Source organism: Homalodisca vitripennis, chromosome 4, assembly GCF_021130785.1.
Source record: "Homalodisca vitripennis isolate AUS2020 chromosome 4, UT_GWSS_2.1, whole genome shotgun sequence".
In the NCBI taxonomy this organism is placed as follows: domain Eukaryota; kingdom Metazoa; phylum Arthropoda; class Insecta; order Hemiptera; family Cicadellidae; genus Homalodisca; species Homalodisca vitripennis.
The window spans coordinates 87,551,517-87,577,300 of NC_060210.1; the positions used below are offsets into that span (position 1 = coordinate 87,551,517).

General features: G+C 34.3%; 1 protein-coding gene across 8 annotated transcripts in view; it reads right to left on the minus strand.

The window, feature by feature from the left end:
* LOC124359707 (protein phosphatase PP2A 55 kDa regulatory subunit) overlaps positions 1-25,784 on the minus strand; it is a 144,191-nt gene that overhangs the window by 36,345 nt on the left and 82,062 nt on the right. For 3 of the 8 annotated variants that reach the window (XM_046812664.1, XM_046812665.1, XM_046812663.1), the window contains exons 2-3: positions 14,847-15,015; positions 7,406-7,471 (exon numbers count right to left, since the gene is read on the minus strand). In XM_046812664.1, coding sequence (XP_046668620.1) covers positions 7,406-7,471; positions 14,847-14,922 — 142 coding nt within the window. In that variant the 5' untranslated portion in view covers positions 14,923-15,015. Of the gene's footprint in view, positions 1-7,405; positions 7,472-7,670; positions 7,850-14,846; positions 15,016-20,032; positions 20,140-25,784 lie in introns of those variants that run through there. The other 5 variants (XM_046812661.1, XM_046812660.1, XM_046812662.1 and 2 more) reach the window with 5 other exon arrangements.

Here is a 25,784-nt window from a genome sequence, read left to right on the forward strand (position 1 = left end):
AATATATAGATTTAATATACTGAGAATGAGAAAACCTTTTAACAGTACAGTATAATATAATAAACGTGTTTGAATTTAACAAAGTTCACTCAAATAGTGAATGCACTATGGGATTAAACAAATCTCATAACAAAATGTGATTTAACCTTAGAACATGCTAGGCATTTTTATGGCTTCTTCATCCTAGCATTTATTAGAACGGGGATATACAACTGATGAGTCAAAGTCAGTCAGACATAAATAAATTAAATTAATTTATGCTTGATACCATCACCACTCAGAACTAGTGATTTGTATGGCAAAATTGTCAGGGCTATGCAAAATCTTTCTAAAAATAACTTCACTAGATGTTACATAATATGTCAGTAAAGTAGAAATCTTTCAGTACTTTCAGAATTAGCTTATGGCAAATATCAAGCTCCTTCATAAGGTAACTTATTAAACATCAAATGCAGCGCAGACTTATCAACATGTTTAAAAAAGGGACAATATAACATAGTTGTGAGCGAATGCTGAAAATTGGAGTTTTTATTCCCAGAAAAATCTAATTAATTCACTAAATGATTCCAGGTAATCTACTTTGAACACGTTATTTTGCTAAGCAAGAAAACCAGGACTTCATATATGCCTAAGAAGATGGTACTATGTGCAAACCTAGAATGCCAACCAACCACTTTTACAGTCTCTGCTTAGACATAGCCTATCTGTATTTAATATTGACAATATCTATCAATCAATACAAATCTACAAAAGTTTGTGTTTGTCTGATTTTTCTTTATTTTTGCTAGATCTACTCAACCACTCAAATGTATGCTCTTATGTGCAGAACATTGTTTAAATTAACATTAATAATGATACTTTCCAGTAACAGTACTACTTTCAAATAATGTACATTGATAATATTTTTGTATTCAAAGATCATATCTTGGCCGGTTTTATAATCATACATGTCTTTTCTTCAGGATAAACAATAAAAAAGTTTTGTAAAGCAGAATGGCATGCGAGTCCAGCAAGAACACAGTATTGTTTATATTTTGGAAAATAATGATACTTTTAGATCCCAACAATTCCTGATACATGATCCCATCTTTGTCTCAAATTTTCTTAGAAACTGTTAAATTGTTGAAACATCCTCTTTTGGTACATAGAGTATTGAGACAAAATCACAGAGTTTTAAAATGCCAAACATTTTTAGCAGTATTAGTGATAGCTCATCTAGATTTAATCAGTCCAGATTAGACATTCTAGTTGATCAACAATAGTACATCCACAACTCCCTTTCCATGACCTGCTGCAAAGGACCTCCATATAACAATTATTATATCTAGATCCGCAGCAAGAAAACAGATATTTAATATTGTAAATAGACTGGAACTGAGCTATTGAAAAATTTAACTTAGGTATTCATGTAATTTAAAAATTACTGGTCAAGGAAACCCCAGTTGGAGTCTTTTGTGTCATAATCGCTTATTACAAAATATGAATTCACACATCCATCAACCCATACAAAAACTTTGTATAGAATCACTTGAGTATGACTTAAATGCATATTTAGAATTTCATCTTTCCTATTAGGAAAACACTTTTCTAATCTTTTGGCATGACAGCTGAATCTTTAGCAATTTAGTTCTTAATTAGATTAAAGAGGTCTGATTGCACTTTTGCTACAAAGTAATTAAAACTTAAAAGTTAGCAAGATTTGCACCAACTGGAATTTTCCGTCTACTTTTAGCTACGTTTTCCATTTTACATGTGTTGGGTAATCAATTTCTTCTTCAAAAACGGTTTTCAAATCTTACTAACATTCACTGTAATCATTTGTCATAGAACTTTCATTCTCTGTTGCAGCACATTGAACTTAGCAATAATCAATGGGTAAGGCCAAGGACAAAAGCGCTATTTCACATTTAATAAAGTTATTGACAAAATTGATATAGTGATCAAAACCTCCCACTCCCACAGTATATATTAGGTGTATGTTATAAGTTAGAATTCCTTTGCAATCATGAAAATACAGGTTTTTTTTAAATATACTACTATTTTAACCTTTTTCAGCGTTATTGACGCGGATCCGCGGAGGGCCACTACAAGCTCAAAACGTTATTGCCGTGGATCCGCGTTTTTGCATTCTTTATTACTGCTATGTTAGTTGAATATTTTTCTGCTAGATGGTTCTAGTAGTCATGCGACATACAGACGGGTTGCCCTGCCTCAAATTCTGTTACAATGGGAGTGGCAGTTGCTTCTAATTGGCCAAACACTGTCTAGCGGGCGTGGCCCCGCGCCTTTCACAAAGTCATTGACGGGAGCTCCCGTCAAGGCATCTAGCCAGTTAGTTAGTGAGAAGCGTTTGGTACACGCATATGTATTTCGGTTATCGCTAATTTTCTGTTGTGTCCTATTCTTTTTAAAGTAAATTATTCATATTATATACAGCAGTTTCCAGTATGTATTTAGTGCTTTTTACCATTATTCGTGTGAATGGTGAATCCAGACGATTCGGAATTTTAAGATTTGGTAATTTTGAGCAATTACTTGGTCAACCCCAATTTTTTTAATAATTTACTACGGTCATAAGGATGTTATCAGAAAGCAAGAAACATAATTCAAGCCCCGCAAAGCCGTCCTACAGGTTGCCGAGCGATGACAAGGTTCAAAGTCCACGCGATAACAGTGGCTTGCGGGAGACGCGCGGAATGTCAGTTGTGACAGCCCGCCACCAAATAAACACTCTTTGTCTACTTTTGTATTTTTCTAATTTTATTGGTTTGTAATATAGTATATGTTTATCTATAAAACTGTGTTTCATTCCCATACTTACTGAATAAATGATAAAAATATTAGTGACAACTACACTGCTATTCTACGATATTCTCAAAAGTTAAAAATTAGCCTAGGAAATCCAAAAAGGGCTAAACAAATTGTATTTACCGTTAAATAACTCTATTTTGACATACAGAAACGAAAATAAATTTAACTTTACACATTGGAAATTTAAAAAAATTGTAACTTTATCAAAGATCAGGTCTAATTTTTCAAGACACTTAAAGGGTTAAAATGGTTCATTAATTTCTTAACCTTACTTTTGGAAAGTCATAATCCCTTCTTTCAACTGAAATATGTCTGAATGACAAAGCAATGATAATGTCATTTCTACATTACTATGAACTTAAGGCAATCTGTGGGTAGGGTAAGATAAGTGGACCCGGTTTTTTATATCGAAGAATATAGTCATCGATACCTAATATTCGCATCTCAAATCCTAGACTATCAATCGATATAAAAGTACCTATAGCCCTCAATAACAATCATATGTTTTAAATTCAAATATGAATTTAATATTTACAACAGTGATCAAACAAATTATTATAACCAAAATTAGGAAAACTGAAGACGACCATATTTACTCCTCTCACAGTTACAGTTGTTTCTTTCCCACAAATTTCACATAATAGGTTTTTCGGTACAAGTCCAACATGTTGAAGCCACGAAAAAGCAACGTCCTGTAGTTTTCTAAAAATTGACTGCCATTTTTAATAATCAGAACTACTTATGTAAAATCGAAATATTATCCTACATGTATTATTTTCGAGTGTTTACAGCTGTTGATATAGATTATTTAAGTTAATAGTTTAAAATAATTAATCAGAATCGATTGATTATATCGATGGTTATGATTAAGTAATATAGTTTGCCAATTTCGATATAAAAAACCGGGTCCGCTTATCGTACCCTACCCCAATCTGTAGGTAGAAAGTCACCCATAAAGAGTCAATTTATAAATTAATTGTTTCTAATATTCAATTTTGTACATACCATTATATTAATTTAAACCTAATTACATTTTATAAATATATTATTTTAATTTTTTTTATATATAAATTCCTAATTTACACGGATTGGCTGTTTTTATCAATATTTCAAAATAGTATGTTTCTATTTTCCAGAAAGGATTCTTAGGCGGTTGTGATCCATAATTAATAACAATAATAAGTGATATTTTGAAATTTTAGGTTACATCTGAAATAGTCCAGTAATCTAGAGGAGCGAGAGGAATCGGGATTTCTGGGTGGGAAGGGATAACAAGCTAAGGAGAGGTACATTGTTAGAAGGGATAATTGCATTACCAACATTCACAAAAAAATACAATAATTTATGAGGTCAGAGTAGGGTTACCAACTGCACATGATAAATTGTTTACGAGTTACTCAGTACTTCTCTTCTTTCCGCAACAGATTTTATCTATATAGGGAATTTTGATGTTTTTCCTCTGTGTTGTCGATTTTGTTTGCCAATCTTATTTGTGCATCTCGTTATTAAATTACTTTTTCCTGTTTTGTGATAGGTCAGATTTTCCTGCATTAGGCCTATGCATTTCAAATGAGGATGTTCTTTGTGTTTAGTCCTTATACTTTTTTTCTAAAAAGTAAATGTTGAACTAGTATTTTTTAATAGTAACAAATGTTTCTTTACTCTGTATAGCCAATTTTGGATTTTTATTGAGGTAAAATGAATAAAAATTAAACAAAATGATTTTTTCTTCTTTAAAAAATCGATAGGCCTACATCTACTCAACATATGCAATGGTAAAAGTAATTATAGGCCTAATTATTATTTTTTCTGTACCTTTTGCTGAAAAACGACATAATATATGTTACATTAAATGTTAATTTGGTACTTTGCTATTATCCAGAGACCACTATTTTAGAAGAGTTTTTCTTATCAGAGACCTAAAAAACTAACGTATTAGAAAGAACAGATTTTATTTTACTTACTGTAAAAATTAAATGATATGACGATCGTTTGTTTTCTGCCTCCAACAGGCAAGTAAAGTTAGTGTTAAGGAGACCACTCTGTTCCTATCTACTATTTGTTATTGCTCTAAGTGGCTAAGTAAATAGATATATGCGTATAAATCATCTGAGTGGTGAAAGACGCTGCAGTGTCTATTTATTTTCTATTACCAGTGGCAAAGATGCTCTAGCATCTATTTATGTAAGCCTATTTTGTTAAGCGGGTTTTAAAAACATTCCACAATAGATGCACATTGTAAGTAATATGGATAGAAAGAGCAGAATCCAAACTTTAATTTCATATAGTATTTTATTGTACAGGCTATAAGTTTTGTTTACCGAATGTTGGTTTTAATGCTTTTGGCAAGTCGCATTAATAGAACAGTTACGGCTTATTGACAGAGTCGGTCGCCCACCAATAGCGTTGTTTAATTTGATTCTCTCGCATTCTGTTGTTGTCCAATTTGACAGTGCTTTAGTTTCTAGTGATATTATGGAACTTGCAGCAAATGAAGAACTAAGTGATGTAAGTGTTAGCGATTTAGAAGCTGATAATTTCCCTGACGACAATGTTAGAAAGAGAACTTCTCATACAGCAGGGACAAGGTTTATCTGCTTAAGGAAGATGATGTTGAAACTTCAGATGAGAAAAACTATAAAAATGTTATAAATGGCAACAATGATTCTAGGTGTACCACATTACTTGGAACATTATTGGAGACCTCTAAGGCCTGGGAGAAAGAAGATGGCTCAGATACAGACTAAAATTTTGTAAAAAAAGTTGTGTTAATAGTTGTTTTTATGTAATTAGTGTTAGTGTTCTGTTTTAGTTCATTCAAACTGTGTTTTTCAAATTATAATAATTATATTTAGAAAATAACTGCTATCTAGGATTTTTTATATTCTTTTATTTCATTAGTAAAGCGAAACACAAAAATTAAGTGTTTGAAAAAAATAATTTATTTTCCAACGTAGCCTAGGCCTATACACTTTTCAACCAAAAGGTAAGTAATTTATTCTAACATTGATACATTGTGTGTGTTATGCAGTTTATTTTATATATAATTTGTTATGTTTATAACATGTATATAGCTAAAGAAATATACATTGGGAAAATACAAAATCGTAGAAAAAGTCCTGCCACTGGGAGAGTTAATATAAAAAGTTGACAAGTGCTAACTTGATCTGAACTTAAACACAGGTAATATTTGAAGGCATGTTTTTCTTTTTCAACAGAAGTGTGGGATGATCAGATGTCAGAAAAGTGATCTGGAACACGATCTAAGGGCAGGAAAGTACCGTTCAGTAAAGCCCCTGGCCATCAGTGCGGATACAGTGACAGTGTCACCCTGCACTTCTGGTGAAAAAAAAACACCCCTCTTGATAGTACCTAAATTTAAGTGTATCCATATATGAGCGCTCGTAAAGGTATCTTTAAATTTGGTGCTTCTACTAGTAACATAGGCTACTTATGTAAAGATAATCTAAATCTACTTATATAGCCTAATAATAAACAGTAAATAGGGAGAGACAGACCTTCTTCTCGCTGAACAATTCCTTTTGGGAGATAGTATATAACCGATCCTCATAACATGTAACTTTTACAGCAAGTCAAATAAAATCTGTTCTTTCTAATAAAGCAGTTTTTCAGATCCCGGTAAAAAAAGCTCTTCCAAATATAGTGAACTCATCGTAATACTGTATAGTTAATTTTTAGTACTAATTATTTCCTTTCAAAACAGACTTGAAAAACTCTTAAAAAACATTTAGCACTACAGATGAATAAAGTCAGCAATGGAGGGTTAAACGGGTTCAATTAAACCATCATTTAATCTCATTCAAGATATACTTAGTTAAGAATAAGTACAATGCCCAGTGTCGTAGTATCGTCCACTACCAAGTTATTTTAGGTCAACAAATACTTGGAAAAGGCACCAAAGAAATTCTAGTTTTGACGTTATCTCTAACAACTAGGCTAAATTATTCTAACTCTCTTAATCTAAATCATGGACTCTCTTAATCTATATCATGGATTAAAACTGGTATTCGTTAAAATTAAATATTATAGCGTAATTACTTATACTGTTAACAATTAAAATCGTCAACTAGAATAGAAAAAGTTAATTTTGCACTAATTATGGTAAACCTGTATGAACCTCCAATAATTGCCAAGTTTTCTAGCAGTGCCCTTTTAACATTTTTGACGTGTTTCTATTGGAACAGATAGTAAGTTTCCTTTTAAATCATTAATGCACACACACTTAAGACAAAAGAATACAGACCTTGTTGGATTAGGCTAGGATGACTACTTACCTATACCACACTAGGCTAAATACAAAAATTACTATTTATCTTTAAATTTATTAAGATAGACAGAACAATGTTCAAAGGTATAATGCTTAGGCAAACTAAGCTAAGAATCAGTGCAAATTACTTAGCCTATTAAACAAAAAAATACACAAAGACCTCTACCAATGGCTGAAGTTAAAGAGTACATTAACCTCAAACTCTGACATTAACAAGAACAAGCAATTTGATAGTAGTGTTTGATGGTTAACACTCAAAAATAGAATTCAGTCGCTAAAAATAGAACTAAACAGATCGTAACTTACCTTCAGTAACATCATCATCAAGCGTCCCTTTCACCTGTGAAAAACACCACTGAATATCACCATTACCTGAAAAAAATAATTACAGTTTAAGAAAATAACGAATAGCGATATTTAAAAATTTTAAAATATAGCAAAATAAGAAACACGACAGTAAATATAAAATATATTACTAATTCATTTTGAACGTTAATTTGAAATTAGGGCAAGACGCAAAACAAGCTAGGACTGATAGTACTGCATTAGACACAATAGTCTAAGGTCTTACCGGCCATGTCAATTTGACGGAAAGTAATTAAGTAAACTAAATTAAATATATATCACATTAGTCTCAGAAACACACGCGCAATTAACGAAATAACACTGATGGAACCGGATTCATTGTACTAGAGAAAAGTAACACACAATGGCGGCATTTACCAGTGCAAATCACAAATCTACGCACCTGACGTCACGCTAGAAACGCATACTGTTATACAAAGAGAAAATACCATGTTCTCAAAGAGAAACACAACAATCGTCAGTAAAAAAGGGTATAGTGCAAAATGCAGTATCCCAACTCGCCTTGATTTCATTGTCTGTGGTTAAAATTAATAATTCATTTTTCATACTATTACATTAAATAAACTTCCATATTTACATACTCAGGTTCGTCATCTAAAGAGTAGTTAAACGATTTCGTGTTCATTTGTTATTGTCTTACACACTATTAATGTACTTTATTAGCAATTTGGATAACTGATTATGAAACCATTAGCCTTTTTTTGCTACATGTTGTTACTCAATAATTGCAATAATTAACATTATTCATTCTTTAGAATGCGCAATAATCTTTTTAGATTATATTTATTAAACTGAGATATTTTATGTAAAAACAGCACAATAATCATTTCTATGACATCTGTTGCACCCAATAGAAAACCTATCCTAAGCAAACATTAATATATAAGTAAACTTACAATATATGTCAAATACGAAAACATCTATGAAAGTAACACGATCAGTTGGGTAAGTCGTAATAGGAACCAGACAACGCTGAAATTCCTTAGATTTTTTGCCTTTCGGTCCACGATCTTCTTCGATAATACATAACGTTAATTCTGTTAAAGTTATCATATGCTACTCACGAAACCTTTAATGTCCCCCGGACACTCTCTCGATACATGCGAGAGACGGTGAGAAGGAGAGAATCTTATTGCACATGTAGAGAGTTGACAGTTAATTAAGAACTCATCATGTGAATGAACCTGCTACAATGGCTCCCAGCTGTAGAACTAGTAGTCATATAAGAAAATTCAACAAGTTTTACAATCACCGTAAAAAAGAGGTTAAAATAGAAATGAGCATTATATTGTAGCAATTTGTTTTAATTTTATGCAAAACATTGATTGAACTTCCTAATATCCCTGTCGAAGCACATGTTCTATATCCACCAACTCCCAATCAGTGAGTTTTGCCCACATTATAAGAAACTGAATGAAGCGTGAATTTACTGTTATAAATTAACAAATGTAAATTTTCCAAGTGCTACTTTTTAGTTCTAGAAGCATTTTGTTTTGTTTTTCTAAAGTCCAAGATGTATTGACTGAAATTCTTTTAATATGCGCTGATTCAATTTATATTTCAGGAATTAATCCTTGTCAGGAACGATAGAATAAGTTGTCTAATTACATGTAATAAAATAAATGTTTAAAAGCGGTTTTAAAACTCGTACACAGAGCAAAATGTCATGGCCTTGTGTTGTGCACTTGTATATGTATAGAATATGAGCATAAATGACTTGGAATAATCATGGAAAAAGTTAATAATAATTGTACTTTTTTAACGTGTGTTTGTTTACAATGAGCCAACATAAATGAACAATGGTACAATATTTAAAAACATCTGGTTGAAACACTATAATTCCCCCACGCTTATTAAAAAAAGATAGAAGTTGAAAAGTCAAACAAACGAAAAATTATATCGTAACAATGTTTTCGGGTTAACAAGCTTGTGGGGTGTTCTAATGGATCGGCGCAGCACTTGATTTTCATTTCCGGCTTCACGTTGAAGTTGCTCGATGACTTGGAGAGGTGGTTGCTGTTGTTGAGTTGATAACATGGTCAGGTCTACTATGGGTAATTTTGGTTTTGGTGCTTCTTGAGCATCGTCTTGTACGTTAGGAGAGAAGATGGCTGTCTTCATTGGTTTTCCACCAAGGTGTAATTGGTTGATATGTCGTTTGAAAGAGTGTAGCCGCTGTCTAGTCTGATGAGGTAGTGTATGAGTCCGTATTTCTGTAAGATTTTTCCTGGTTTCCAGAGATTACTGTTGTTCGAATAGTAGCCGGCTTAGACTGTGTCTCTTAGTTTGTACTTCAAATTAATGATTTTTGGATACTTGGTAGTTTTAATATATCAAGCTTGATTCTCATTTCTCTGCTTAGCAATAGTTCTGAAGGTGTTTCCGCCAGCCAAAGGCGTAGCTCTATACCTGTAGAGCACTTCCCTGCCATTCGGTTTCATCGTTAAGGAGTTTTCAATCATTGCTGCCAATCTTTGTTTGAGGGTTTGAACGTTCCTTTCAGCTAGTCCATTGGTCGCTGGATGACCCTACGTTATTAATGGTCGGAATATTCCTCCTCCTTTGCTGAACTGCTGGAAAGTTTCGCTAATGCAGATCGCAGCGTTGTCTGACACCGTCACATCTGAGTATCCGGTAGCAAACGTATACATCCTTGGAGCATTTCTATGGTCGATGACGAAGTTGGATCTGAAGAGCATACTCCCATTTCTGTATATTTAGATTTTGCATCCATAATGACAAGATAGTTGTGGTTCAGGAACGGCCCAGAGTAGTCAATGTGAACCCGCTACCAGTTATTCTCTGGTTTCTCCCAAGAAGGTGCTCTGTAGGTGCTTTGGGTGGTCTGTTTCTTGCCAAAGCACATTCTCGCACAACTCTTTCTTTGTCCTTGCCGATCGAGTTCCAGTGCACGTACCGGCGAGCAAGTTGTTTAATTTTTGTCGATCTGATGTGCGTGTGATAAAGTTTTAAGGACCGAATCTTGAGCGAAGATTTGCTGGTACAATGACTCGTGATCCTCTGAAGATGATGTTGTTAGAGATGCTTTACTCGGAGTCTTCTTTGCTGTCTTGAAGGAGCTTGGATAGGTTTCGAGCTTTCCTCGTTTCTTCTCAGAGGGTTTCATATGTTAAGTTGATTGTGGTAATAACTTCTATTGTTGATTCAAAAATGTGGTTTACTTCAATATAAATTTATTTCTCAGTGTTACGTGGCGTTTCGATTGGTGCTCTTTATAAGCAGTCAACATTTGAGTGTTTGCTGCCTATCTTATATATTACCTCATAGTTAAAACCTGATAGGATTCCAACATAGCCTACCGCTGCAGTCGAACTCGTTATTTGGGGTATTTTAGAGTTTTGATAAATATGATTACAAGTGATTGATTGTAAGTTATTAACTTGAAGGGTCTTGCAGTCAATTACTGATAAAAATGTCCTACTGAGAAGACAATGGCCAATGCCTCTCTGTCTAACTGGGAGTAATGTTGTTCAGTTGCGTATGTAACTTGATGAGAAAGCAATGTGTCGCTTCTATGCATCGATGATGTGAGAAAGTATCCCCGCAACACATTGAGGGCTGGCATCACAGGCGAGTTGAACTGGTAAGGCTGGGTCAAACGGTGTAAGAACTCGATCACTGGCAATTTCTTGTTTGAGTAGAGCGAAGGCTTCGCTGCATTTTCTGTTCTAGTTGAACTTAGTGTTCTTTACTAGAGGTTTTCGTAGAGGCGCTGCGCTGTGAGGGTTGAAAGATTAGGAATAAATCGTGAATAATAGGTTATTATCCCTAGAAATCTTCTTACTTCTTCAATTGATGTGGGATGTTTCATTTTCAGGAGTGCGTTGATCGTCCCAGATGAGTTTAAGATTTTGTTGTATTCAACAACGTGGCCTAGGAACTCTATGCGTTCTTAAAAGAAAGCACTTGTTTGTGGTGTTGGTCAAATTTCTGCAGTTGCTTGAGACAAGCGTACATGTTGGATCTACAATCTTCCATAGTTGAGCCGTGGACTACGATGTTGTCAAAGTAGTATTTGGTGTTGAGTACGTCTCTGAGAATTTGGTAGATGATACGGTTGAATTCTGCTGGTGCTGTTTTGATACCGAAGTATAGCCTGTTCGTTCTCTACGTTCCTCGGTGAGTTCTTATTGTATGTATCTCAATGGATGGATCTTCGACTTACATGACATGTGTAGATCTCGAACATCTCGAAGAAACACATTGTGTAGATACGCTTTTTGAATTGTAATGGCCTTGTATAGATCCAATCGACAAAAGTAAGTGGAGTTTTGTAGATTGTTTAGTAGAAGTTCGGGTTTCTTTACTTGAGTGGGAGTTGTCAATCTTTTGTTCACCTTATAGTCAACACAGAGGAGCACTCCAACGTCTGTCTTAAGAATGGCTACAAAAGGAGAGCTCTAGTCGCTAGTGTCAATATTTTTGATTATCCTTTCCGTTTTGAAGTAGGCTTTGCTTTGAATTTGATCCGTTGAACTTACGAGGTTGGGGAATGGTTACGTCTGTGTTAGGAAATAGATGAGTGAGAAAATTTGTTGATACCTGATATTGATGGGGTTAAAATATGTCTTTGGGCTATTAGCATAGAGTTGAGTTTACATGCTTATAATACTATAGCTTTCGATACAATATCTTTGAATTCAGAAATTTTAGATTGTTAGAATTACTTACAAATAGAATTGTCTTTGATTCCTCGTATGAATTGAGCCTGAAGGAAAATGCCTGCTATTGATTTTTTACAATCGCAGGTAGATACGAAGTTACAGTATGTTATGTTACTTCTTAGACTGTTTAAAAACTCTGAAATCGATTGCTGATCGTTTTTATATATTGATAGAAACTGGTGTTGAGAGACAAGAATATTTTTTTCGGCTCTAGATGTTTTGTAAGAAGCTAGATTGTCATGATACGGTACTTCATTATAGGTAACTCAGTGCAGAAAGTGATAAAAATATGTTGAAGTTACTAGTTGCAATTGAATTTAGTAATAACTCAGTACAGTATTCTTTATTTCAACTTAAATTTTTCAACTAGATGGAATTTCCAAAACTATGTATTTTAAAAAACATTCTTTATTAGGATAGAAATGGCCAAAATTTGGTTTCTGATTCGTTATTTTGGGCTATATTTTCGTTGTTGGTGATTTAAAATCCTTACTTAATAAAGTAGTGATCATTGCTTGTTGCACCGACAAGAATTTTAATCCTTTATTCGAGCAATGTTAAGGAAATGATCCAAATAACTGCAGGAAATATATTGCTTCTAATCACTGTTGAGCATGACGGCAAGTAATGAAGACTTGCTTGAAGGTGTGCTTGGGGATAGGAGTTCTATAGGAAGTGTAATAAGGTGGGGAGGGAAGTCGTGGGATCAGTAGTGACCGGGTACTGATGTTGCCTAGGACGAGTCGTCCAATAGCCTCTTAGGTTTCTACAGTTTCCGGATTGGGGCACTCTCATAATAAACCCCACTCCAACTGTTCAGCCGTTGAATTAGCCGTCGAGCTTGGTTCTTGATGTAGTTGTGGATCGATGGTAGACCCGATATGAAGTAACTGTGTTTCTGCGTGCCATGCGATTCAGCCAGAAACGCAGTGTTGAGTGTTGGATGGTTTACAGCCTTTTCCTGGTCGAGACATGTTTTATGGTACTAAGTAGGGGTTGCATAAGAAGTTACTGAACAAATGATACCCCTATACAGTAGAAACCTTATGCTTATCCAAAAGGGGAGAGGTCAGTTTAAGCAGCGAGTAGAGATCGTTGCGGGAGGATTTCTCTAGGTTGGTACGGGTAATGGTGGCCGGTTTGATGGTCAAGGTGCGTTTGAACACTATGTCTAAGTATTTGGCTTTAGTGGTCCACCATAGCCTCTTGTCCTAGCGATGAAGGCTCACATGAAGAACTGATAATCACCCTAGTGAAGCATATAACGTAAGCATATATTAAGTAGTGTTGATCTTCATTTTCAACTTTTCTGGAGTTAGGTTCCAGGTTATTGGTTCCAGAAGGTTGTTGCTGCATAAATATGCACGATTGATCAAGATGTGCTGGCTGTACGAAAAATAAAGCGTCATCAGCGTAGATTGCTTTGTACATTTTGAGAGAAGGTGTACTACAGGTTTAAATTGGTCCAAGGACTGATCCTTGTGGTACATCAGCAGAGACTGGTTGGAGACTTTAGATGGTCGGCCCTACTGATACAACAAAAAGACCAACGTTTGTTGAAGATATAACAACAAACGTTGGAATATAGGCTCCAGAAGAAATATGTGTGCTAGCTTGAAGAGGAATCTTTTGTGCTATACTTAGACAATTTTACTCAAGTCGATTGTCACCGCCCTTGTAACATCAGAGAGAGTTCATAGAAGAGAAATTGTTTGGTAACTCTCCAGTAGCGTCAGATTCCTAGCCGGCTTTAGTATGAGGATAACCCCCGCCATCTTCTAAGGAACAGGGAAGTCTCCGAGCTGTAAACAACGATAAGATAGGGCAGTGAGCCATGAGATGGTTCAAAATGGGAGTCGCGGAAGATCCAGTGATAAAATGGTGTCCAGGTCTGGGGCCTTATTAGGAGAGGCCTACGCTCAGAGGACTCTGGAAAGTTCCTTCTCAGTAATACGTGGATGTGAAGAAAACTGACAACTTTTCCAACTGACTGTGTACAGTTAGCAAAGAGTACACAAGGTTTACGACGTGGCCTGTTTACCCTCTTGCCCGAGCGAAGTATATATTTATTGCGAAGGTAATTGGAAGGGCAATATTACTTTGAAATTCTGAGGGATTCCTTTGATTGCTGAAATTTCATTCGTAACAAATTAAAAATGTAAAATCAGCTATGATCAATTATATTAGGTTTACTAGGGTCTAACCAGGTTTAATGACAACAATAATTAGATACCACATAAAGGCAAGGTCAAGAGCAATACGATCTGGTAAGACTTAATAAATGCAAAGCAGATCTAGCCATACTATCAGAACCTAATGAGTTCAAAAATAATAAAAGTAACATAGAAAAGGATATGAAGTTTTAAGCAAAACTTAACACGAATATGTAACAATCACTACAAGGTTTTAACTAGTTGTTATTACAAATTACAACAACCCTATTCATACATGAATTAAAATCTGAGTCATGTCCGATCAATTAATTGTGTTGATCAGACTTAATGAAACTGTTTATTAAATTGTGATTGTGGTTATAAGAAAAAACTGTACAGTGTGTACTCTCCAACAACTTTATCTAATAATGCGGTTTGTACTTTGTTCGACGTCCAAAACATGCTCGACTAAGATTTGCAGTGAATTAAAGAATAGCATGAATATGATACCTTACGCCGACTAAGCTACCATACCCGACTAACCGGAGTGACTGGAGCGTTTGTTGACTGCTGTGTTAATCATTACCCCCAGTCTGGTCAGACTCGACTGCCGTATCATGGTCACCTTGTCTGAGGGGGAGGGGGGTTGCCCCCACAGCCCCACCACCAGCTCCCCCGATCCCTCTCGCTTCGGTGGGGGCGTGTTGAATGCCTGCAACATACCAGAAGAAGTTATATTTTTATTAAAAATAAAAAATGTTATTTACAATTGAAATACAACTGTTTATATGTATTACCATGTGATTATTTGCAACATGAACATTTTATTCTAGAATATTTGAAATTAGTTAAATTTTCAGGTATTTCCTCTCAAATCTTTCACAAGCAATGAGATTGGTTATTTTATCACATTATGGAGAGGGATTCAAAGATTTCCAGAGAAATCTTGTGGGTTCATTACAATATCAGTAGCTTGATGTGCCGTAACAAAAAACAAGAAGAAAAGTCAATGAAACAGAGTGGTAATGAAAAGGCCAGAGACTTTATTAGCCATTGGAGAATAAGAAGCTCTCAGTTTTTTTAGTTGGAAAAGGTTCAAATTTCCTTTCCAAGTCGACTAATTTTCACCAAATCATAATCTTCCGATCTTTCTTAGACGAGAACTTTCTATGACGCTCGGGTGGATGTATGAACCCTTATGAATGACAGGTCACCTAAAACTACAATACAGCGATACTGCAGTCAATCTTTATATATATATATATATATATATATATATATATATATATATATATATATATATATATATATATATATGACTAGAAAAGTTACTGGGGTTAACAAGTTCAGTTGTGGGGATTTAAATTCACTCGCAGGTTCTAATTTTGAATGTACGATTTTACAGTTGAGTTTGTGTTGTTGTGCCGTCTAAGGTTTAAATAATGTATGAAACCAACTCAAATAGTGTCTATTTCCGGTCTATGATATTTCTAGTGCTTTAACTGATTTTTATTGTTAACCCGAGTAAGAAAATTAACACGTAAGCATCAAAAGACTATTTCGGTCAAAAAGAATCTACTTCTCTCGTTTGTGTACTTCTTCCGGTATATGAGATAGAGTGTGCCATCCCTTTGGTTTTCCTTAAGCTACAGTAAAAATGCGTTACACAATGTCAAGGGAGCCGGTTTAGAGTACCTTACGTGCAAACATTCACAGCTTTTTCACTAAGGTGGGTTTTATAACAGCGTTTAAATAATATTTCCAATGCATTCGGGGGTTTAAATTTGTCAATGGTTCTGTATGTAGAAAAATTTAGATAGTAATTTCGTCTTTGCAATCTGCATTACACCACTGATATATTTAGGCACTGTATATTTAGTATTTTCTGAAATTTAAATGTAAACAAGTGTTTCTGCCTCCTTGGTAAATTTCAGCTCAAAGTATAAACAATTGTTGTGTCAGATGACTATAAATTACTTTTTGTAAATATTATACGTATTTTCCAGAATTATAAATTATTACAGAAAACTGCTCTTATTATTATCTCCATAAAAACTTTTATTGGACTTCAATGAATATTAGAAAAAATAGAATTATCCAAATTAGTCCACCGTGCTCGAGATTATCCCTTAGCGATTCATGTTTATTTGTAAGAAGATCGTTGCTTCTACCTACGGAAACCAATGGATGTACGATATTGTGTTGTAAAGGATAGGATACGACATGGATATCTTCTTGGAAAACCTATCATGATATTACTCAACTCATCCTGAAATGGTTTCAAAACTGCGTGAGTAATCGTTCTGTGGTTATCAGTCAGACAATGTGAATCTAGAAGTGGCATTTTCCGAACTGTCTTATATACCAAAAAGCTTTCTTTTGTATACTGTGCTCTATATTTAAGAAAGAGCCAATGTGGCCCCAATTTCGCCTCTGTACATATGTACGAATAAAGAAATAAAATATATAACATATATAAATTATATGATTCCTGTCATTATAGAATCAAGATGTCAAGAAAAGGTTTTGTGTATGACCAAAATCTGTAAGAAGGGGACGTCAGATAATGATTGCAGGGGTCTCAATGCTGATTTGGAGAGTCTGTAATTAAAAATAAATTGCAATTGAACGTGTCCTCGTCCACTGTACTTCTTTATCAATGTATACGTACTCTGATCTTTAGTTATTTTCTTCGAAAGACATTTCTTTATCGCCTTTTCTACAGTCAACAATCTGGGTGTAGCTATTAATATAACTTTTAATTTAGAAAATAACTAGCTGTTATTAGCAGAAAAGCTAACTCTTGCTTTGGGCTCAATTGCCAGAATCTTCAAGAAGAGATATTTCCACAGGCCATTACCTCCCCCTCCCCATTAAGGCCATTAAGGTCTCCACTCAAAAATGGTTACATGAACTTCCTGGAGGGAGGGAAGAACTATAAGAACTTTCTCCAGATTGTTACCATGCACTTTCATTTCAGTATGAAACGATCTGGCTTGGAGGTATGAACCATAAATTCGATATATTTGTCTTGAGGCTAGACATTGGATCTCCGACTTGATGTTTCTTAGGAAGTTGTTGATTATTGAATTATTTAAACTAAGTTAATGTACAGGGTTGACTTAGGCTGTCTTTAGTTCGTCAGATCATAAAATCTCTTATAAAAGAGATTTCGTTCTACCCAGAGTCGTTCCTTGGGTTGGCGGTGGCATACGAGGTAAGCGTGGTTTGCCCTTTCCCTCTCTACCAACGTTAATATAAAAAGTAAATATAATGATGATATCATTTCAAAAAATCATTTGTAACAGTAAAATATTTATTAATAATATTAGTAATGCAATTCCATATTATAATAGCAAGTAAATGTAGACTGTATTATCATCACCAATTATGCCTCAGCCTAAAACTGCGGCACCCGGCGCTTGCCCCTGTGCTCCACCCTTCCAACAGTCCTGATTCTATCCTGAATACATTACAATACTATTCAATTCCCAGCATTGCGCAAAGGGTAAATCATCTGAGAAATAGACTACCTGGCTACTTGATTTGGTTACAAAAAGATTTAGTCTTTAAGAAGGAACTCAACTTTAAACTTAGTCGAGTAGTAATGTGAAGGTCCGTATTCAGACCCGTTTTTTTGGACAATATACAAGAGCCTGGGCCGGGCCTCGCTATACGTCTATTTTAAGGGACCGAATATCTTTTCCGGGCCCTCCAAAGTTCAATACGGCCCTGGTCATATAAACGTTATCATTTCTTTGCTTTTTGATATGTCAATGCATGAAATAATGTTCATTAATTGTCTGTTACATTTTCGTATTGAACATTTAAATGATATGTTGATTAATTATTATTCGGAAAAGTTTTTGAGGAGTAGGTACCGTTTCTAATAACTTTTTTATATTGATAATATATGCCATATTTTTCATGTAAGACTTAAATACAAAACTACTAATCATATACATAGAATTTCCTTCCGTTACATACTTATTAATTCTACAAAATCTGTTACAAAGAACATTCCTAAACTGCACTTTATAATTTTGTATATCTTTCTTTTAGTAAATTATTTGATAATTGCTTTGTCTCTTTGAATTTGGCAATTCCGACATTATTTTATGCAACTACCAAACAGTGAAAATACGTGTTTTCATAACGGCTGATACAGAACGAAGAACATATGAAACGAATATAAGATAAGGTTGGTCCATGTTTCTGACCTATGGTGTGTGTTTCCCTACTCAATTCACAGCTACTACTAGTAGGAAACACTAAAAGTGACAGACAAATTGTTGCCTTACCATCATTGTCCACCCAGAAAACACTAGGTCCCCAGGAGACTACTCTGAATGGGGTCCTGTGATTACAGATTTCCATAAATTACAATACTTAATACGGTAACTGACTTTCCATTCATCGAAATTTGAATTGTAACGAAGTATGCCTTAGGGTGACACACTGAAACTTTTTTTTATTTGCAACGCTTTCTCTTTTTTATGGATGAATGGTGTCACTACTTTATTTTAGGCTACGCTCAGGTGAACATTTTTGGCATCTGATGGTGATGTGACGAAACTGAGATTCGACTCTAAGCCCCAGGGGTGATAAGTTAAGATGCTAATCATTCCCCAACTAGGAAAGACCAAACTTTGTGTTTTAATTTGTCAAAATGTGTTTACCATAAGTAAAAGATAGCGTAATGTACAACACTTTCTTCTCAAAATAGAGAGAATAATATAATTTAAGTCGAACAACAATTTTAAACACAAATTGGCAGTACTTCCTGTATATTCAACCAAAAGATTTATTTTGTACTGCAACTGGCTAGTCACCGTGCATTGCATAGCCTATCTGCGCACTCGACCCCTTCACAGCCGGGCAGAGTCGTGCTTTAATGATATGCCTCAGATGGATTGATAGAACTGCTTCTAAGTTCAACGATTTTAGGAACGCGTAGGAAAGGTATGCAGGAAGACCACATGCATAGCCATGTGCATACGCATATAACGCATCGTGCATTTAAAGTGTTTTAATGTAGTTACACGTTCTAATGCTGCATATAAATAACACATATCTTAAAAAAAGGTACACTAAGATGTATTTGTTCAATTTTATCAAGTCTTAGAACTTTTGAGCTCAAGTAGGTTGATACACTTCAGAAAAACACTTAACGTCATATATTTATGATAGACAATTAGCTATAGACCTACTGTAAACAAAATGCTCGTATCAGCAGCTACAAGTTCTATAGACTACCAGGATTTCCCCAAGTAAGTTCTAAATTACCAACCCAGGCTGCAGTATAATAAGAGGCTACCACCACAATAGAATCATAGTAGGCCCTATATCCTTAGAAACAGTAAAAAGTAACTAAATATTAAACTCTTTTGTTTGTTACATGTTACAGATACACAACATAGATAGTTTCTATATAACGTAATTTGTGTCAACATTTTTGTTTCTAAAGTTTACATAATCATAAATATGATTCTATTGTGGTGGTGGCCTCTTGTTATACTGCAGCCTCAACCCACATTCACAAACATAGTATGTACAGTGTATCACTAACTATTTTCTTATTGTGATTATTTATTTCCTCTTACGGAATAGGAAGCAGTCAAAAACTACTACGCGATGGTCAGAAGAGGTTAAATTTATCCATCGTTAACGAACGGTAAGTAAATGCAAATAAGAAGTGATAAAGTGGTCTGTGGATTTTAAGGAATTACCTGAAAATGAAGTACCATGATGGCCAATTGAGTAGAGTTGAATCTTTTTGAAGAAATATGGAAGTTTAAATAATAAAAAACATAATTTGTCATGGATAAGTTCTCCCACATTAAAATTATTACAAAATTAAAACATAAACAGCTGTTACTGAATAATTTTGTATGCTCAATAATAATAATTGATTTCTGATCTCGGCTAATAAAAGATATAAGTAACTGTCCCCAAGAGTAAATTTTAGTCAGCATCAAAAGTCTCGACAAAACTTCTGAAAAAGGTTTTCTTAGCTTCTGAAAGGGTATGCTTAGTTTAGAAAAATTATCTAGAGATATAATTTTAGCAAATAGGGATAAGTTCATCCGTTGGGTTATTATGAGGGTTTTAGTTAACGTTTTCTCATTCAAGACACGTTCTAAATTCATTTCACTTAAACTTCTTAAACGGTTAGTGGGTATTTCAACTGTATGTTAAAATATCAAAGTCGTGATCCAAATTTCCACGAATTGGAAGATTCATAAAATATTTTATAAACGTTACACGGAGGAGTAATAAGAAATAGAATATTAGATCTAACTATAGAATAATCTTTAGAACTTGATTAAATATATATTTTGGTAGTTAAATTCAGTAAACCTATCAATATAACAGTTTTTTTGCAGTAGGTATAACATCAAAATTATCAAACAAATTTTTAAATATGATCAAATAGTTATCCAAACCAAACTCTTACTACGCCAACTTTACATTGTAATACTTCAAGAATTTCTCATATTTTCATAGCCGAGATAGTGAGTGCTTCATTGTTATAAGTATTTGGTATTCAATATATCAATATAATATAGCCTAACCATTCCTAATATGTATTTAAATACTGCAATGTATTTATTTATTGATTATGTGCACATTAATGTTTCATTTTCATTTTTTTATCGGTAAGTATGTAAGTAACTTTATCACATTTAAAAGCACAGTCATTTTCGGTCAATAACATTCAATCAGCTGTAATAAAAAAAATTGATCCACAACACAAACACACGTAGACTATTTATAATATATTACTAGCAGTTACTCGTGATTCGGCACGCAATTTCATAGGTTTTGCACGTGTTTGAGCACTTCGGCTTAGTGAATTATGTTTCCAACGCTAATGTTGAATTTGACTTCTTGTCACGTTCAACAAAATATGTTAAAAAGTGCATATTTATTATCGTTGTAATTTACTCCGGTCTTAGTAATTTTGTCTTTTCACCGATTAAAAAAAAAAATATATACATACATAGCTCTGAGGAGCCTACTCTGTCAAAAGACAAGTGAGATAGGTTTTATAACAGTCAGTCTTAAAGTGTATATTAAAAGTTAGATTATTTTGTCCTTTATATCTGCACTGCTAGCAGTTACCCGCTTCTTTGCACGCAATTTAGTAGGCGTTGACCGCTGTTGCTTCGAGTGAATTACATTTCCGACGCCAATGTTGAGTTTACATTGTTGCCACGATCAAGAAAATACGCAAAAAGTGTAGAATGACAACTGCTATCAAAAGACAACCAAGATGGGTTTTATAACAGTATTTAAATTTATAGTAAAAGTTAAATAGTAACTTTGTCTTTTATACCTAATCTGAGTTAGCAATAACACTACGTTTGTTTCTGTATAAACTGAACAATATTTTTTATATTTTAGAACATTTAGAGCTGGAAATGGTATGTTAGTTCAAACACACACAGTTCAGCAAACTTTCATATACGTTAGCATAGGTATTGCCGACTGTTTCAAAGGCAGTCTTCGGTGTCATATTCTGACCGTCTTATGTTATAGGACATTTTATGGTAGATAAGTATTTACCTAATCGCTGAAATCTAAACCGGTGAAAAAATCTCTTAGAGAATGCATTCACCATTAAACAATAACTGAAACAAATTGAAAACAATAAACAATCCTTGTACAGAACAGTTGTTTACATTAGACATGCTCCTTTAATTAATATTTCACAACGTTAGAGACCAAGACGGGATTTTTCACTACTTTAAAGATGCGTGGGGCTTAGCCCGGAGGGATATTCGACGTAAGGATAGGCCTACATTCATCCCAGGGACCGTAAGACTGTCCCTGTAAAACTTCAGTAAAATCTGTTAAATATTTTACCCGTGAAAGCAGGAAAAACAAACAAAGGCCCATTCGCAGTTATTAGAATTAGGATTATGATGAACATCATACCAGCACAACTAATTTTATGGTGTGTAGGAGAGCATTCATCTCGTTTAATCTTTTTATTGAAATCAATACTTTCAATCAACTAGTGACACAATATATATATATATATATATATATATATATATATATATATATATATATATATATATATATATATAGATTCTTAGGAGCAAAGCTAATTAAAATTACACGGACCATTGAGGATATTGAATTGTTTGTTAGCAGATTGTGTCAAGTATAGTACTTACTTCATTTAATATTTTAACTGAATATAACCACGGAGTTGTTATTTGTATGTGGGCGAGGGCAGCTTAGTCTCGTGGTGTATGAACATTATATGAAGGACATGGAGATCTGAAGAACCGAATTTAGAAACTTGTTCAACTATCTCCTTCAAAAAGCTTCTTCTCAGATCATAAGTACATATTTTATTGCAATGCAAAGTTGCCATCCCTTTCTATCGAAACCATAAACTAACCGAGTGGGCATCTATAGTCAAACTGCATCTGCTTTACAAGGAGCAGTTGTCATGACAATTGTCCATTGCGTCAGAGCAAGGTTCGACCAGCTCTAGATTATGGACCGACAAAACCGAGAGGCAATCGCGTAAGCTGGAAACTGTCCAGGCGCATTGTAACCGAATCAAATATCAGATGGGGAATCAGTAAGTTTGGCCAATTAAAAAAAACAAGAAGGGCTGGAATTTTCCCAACTCGGCTTCAGAAGGACCTAGTCTTTCCTAGTCCTACTATGTGACCATTCCAGAGCTAGTTACGCTTCCGCGTGCTTGGCGTAAAGTGGTTTTTATTTCAAAAGGGATAAACTACTCTACGTGTTGTAGAATTTCTTTTAAAGACTGGTGGAGAGATATTTAAAAAATTAATTTTTTTTAGGTACTTCTCACGTTGAAACCAACATGCATATTAGTCTTGCAGGTCCTGTGAAACTGAATTGCACCAGCTGCTGAGTAGGGTTGGGGACAACTGCTGGCTGCCAGGGTTCGTGGGGTACAGAAGCGCTATGCTGATCCAAGAGTCTTCCAATGGTTCGACGCTATGCTTCTCCAAACGTGTTGTAGGTACATTGAATGACAAATCTGTGGTTAAGGGATATCCACAAGGGGATGTCTTGTCACCTTTTCTGTGTAATCTTGTGGTCGATTGTGTCTTAGGAGACTTATCGCAAGCGGGTATCTACTCCTAGAGCTATGCTGATGACGTACGAGTATTTATGGTGGTACAGCAACAACATTGTGGACATCATGAATATTAGCCTTCGTTGTGTGTATATGTGGTGTCTTATGGCGTGACTTCGAGTCAATCCTGCAAAGACAGTTGTAGTTCCCTTCACCAGGAAAAGAGCTTTGAGTCTCTTTCCCGAGTGAAGCTGGGTATTATTACGCTAGCTGTTTAGAAGTCTGTCAAATATGTCGGGCTGACCCTAGCTAAATTAAGAGCTGACATGGAATAAACACCTAAATAATGTGTTTCACAAGGCAAGATGGACCCTCATGGCTTCCAGACGCTTCGTTGGCATCTAATCTCTAATCTAAGATCTCCTAGCTCATTTTTTAAAATTCCTTACTAAATAAGTTTTATTATGATGTAAATATAATAGAATATATATAAAAAAAACATACAGCCCAATTACTGTTCTCTCAAGTATAAGTGAGACTGCAAATTGTTCAATATTTAAATACTCCAAATTTATTTAAATATACTGACGCAAATCACTGGAAACTGTATTTTGTTCAATTACAACAAACTAAAATAAAAACAAGTTCCATATTAGTGCATTCATTCGGCTTCTAGGTTAATAGAACGATCTATAAAACTAAATTTCGATGTGTGTAAATTCCATTTCAAAAATAGTCTGACAAAAATAGTCAATTAAAAAAGTGCTTCACACTTTTAACCGTATATGCGATTAGAAAACTATGTATTTGTATTGTAATAACACCCTAAATGTAAAAACTACCGAAATATTATGACAAGCCCTACAATAACACACCATTATCTGAGATTTGTGTTTATATTATATTTATAATAGCGACTGGCCTAGTTTGGAAACAAAAGAATACATTATTGTTTTAAATCAAATATCGGAGACATTCTCGAACAAACGGAACTAGTATACTGTAACTTGGTTTGCTGGACGCCTTCAATCAGTTAAACGCATTGCATTCACAGATGTCATAAGACACTGCGTCTTTCATTTGTGAAGGCGTTAGAACGACTTCACAATATTCACAGATACTGATTGTTTCTCGTTGTATGGAATAATGATGTAATTACAACAACGAATCAGGAGTACTATTATTGATCAAATATAAATATAAATAAATAAATAAATATATATATATTTATATAAAGAAAAAATATCTTGTACAATGAGTTGTCATTACATTAACGACATTATTTTTTAAAATATTTGATCTTCATCGTTTTAGTATAATAATACAGAATTAATGTGACTATTCTGTTACTGATAACTCATACATGGAAGAAATGTTCAGAAAAGGAGTTCATTATATCACTTAGTACAATTATTGCCAAGATGTATAATATGTTTATTTTGCTATCAAAGTTAAAGGGTTGAAATTGTATTCCTCTATATCTGTTATAACATTCAAATGTGCCGATAGAAAATAGTTTTTAAATGAGTCTTTAAATACATACCAGATTTGAAAGAATTCATTCGATAATCACCAATATTCATTGATAAATTCCTGTTGATTGATGACAGAAGTGGTTGTTAATCATTTATTTTTAAAAAATCAGCTGTTTGATATTGAGAACCGCGTCAGCTGTGTTTGACATTCGCATCAGCTGATTCGACCTCTCCAGTTTAGTAGAGTTTGTCGGGTTTTGTTATTCAAGCCGTCCGAGTCCGTCCTATTCCATTCACAACTAATCGAATGTACGAGTATAGACGCCTCGGTATTCAAACTGAGTGAAAACTGAGTGAAGCTGTTCCGCCAAACTGGGCATCAGTCATACTCTGTCGTACTTTATGAATAAAAACTCTACTTAACTTTACACAGAGTGTAAAAAAGAGGATTGTCTTACGTATTGTAATACGATTAAAAGTATAAAAAACTAAATAAAGATTATTTAATTTTTCTAATCCTCTGGCATTTAAATAATCTGGTAGCACAGGATTTTCAAAATTATTGTAGTTCTTAAGCCTTGAAAGGTCCATACTTCTAATGTGTGTCAAATCTGCCTTTTATTAATTCATTTCAATTTATTGCAGTTGAACGTTTATTGCATAAATGATTTTAAAACTGATATCATTGATCAAGGCACGCTGTAAATTGTTTAAATAAATTTTTAATCAGTTGGAATAACACAAACGTAAGTCCGCCTGCCCGACCAATGGTCGTGGTTCGATAGTCATGTTGTCTGTCATAGCCGTTTGTCCTCCAGTTCAAGTGTTTATAGAGAGCGTATTAGCCCTAACATCACCTGTTAAAATAAGACATTATTTAACTCGTTTACATTGTTATGAAAATGTGTTTTACAAACCTTACAGGATCATAAA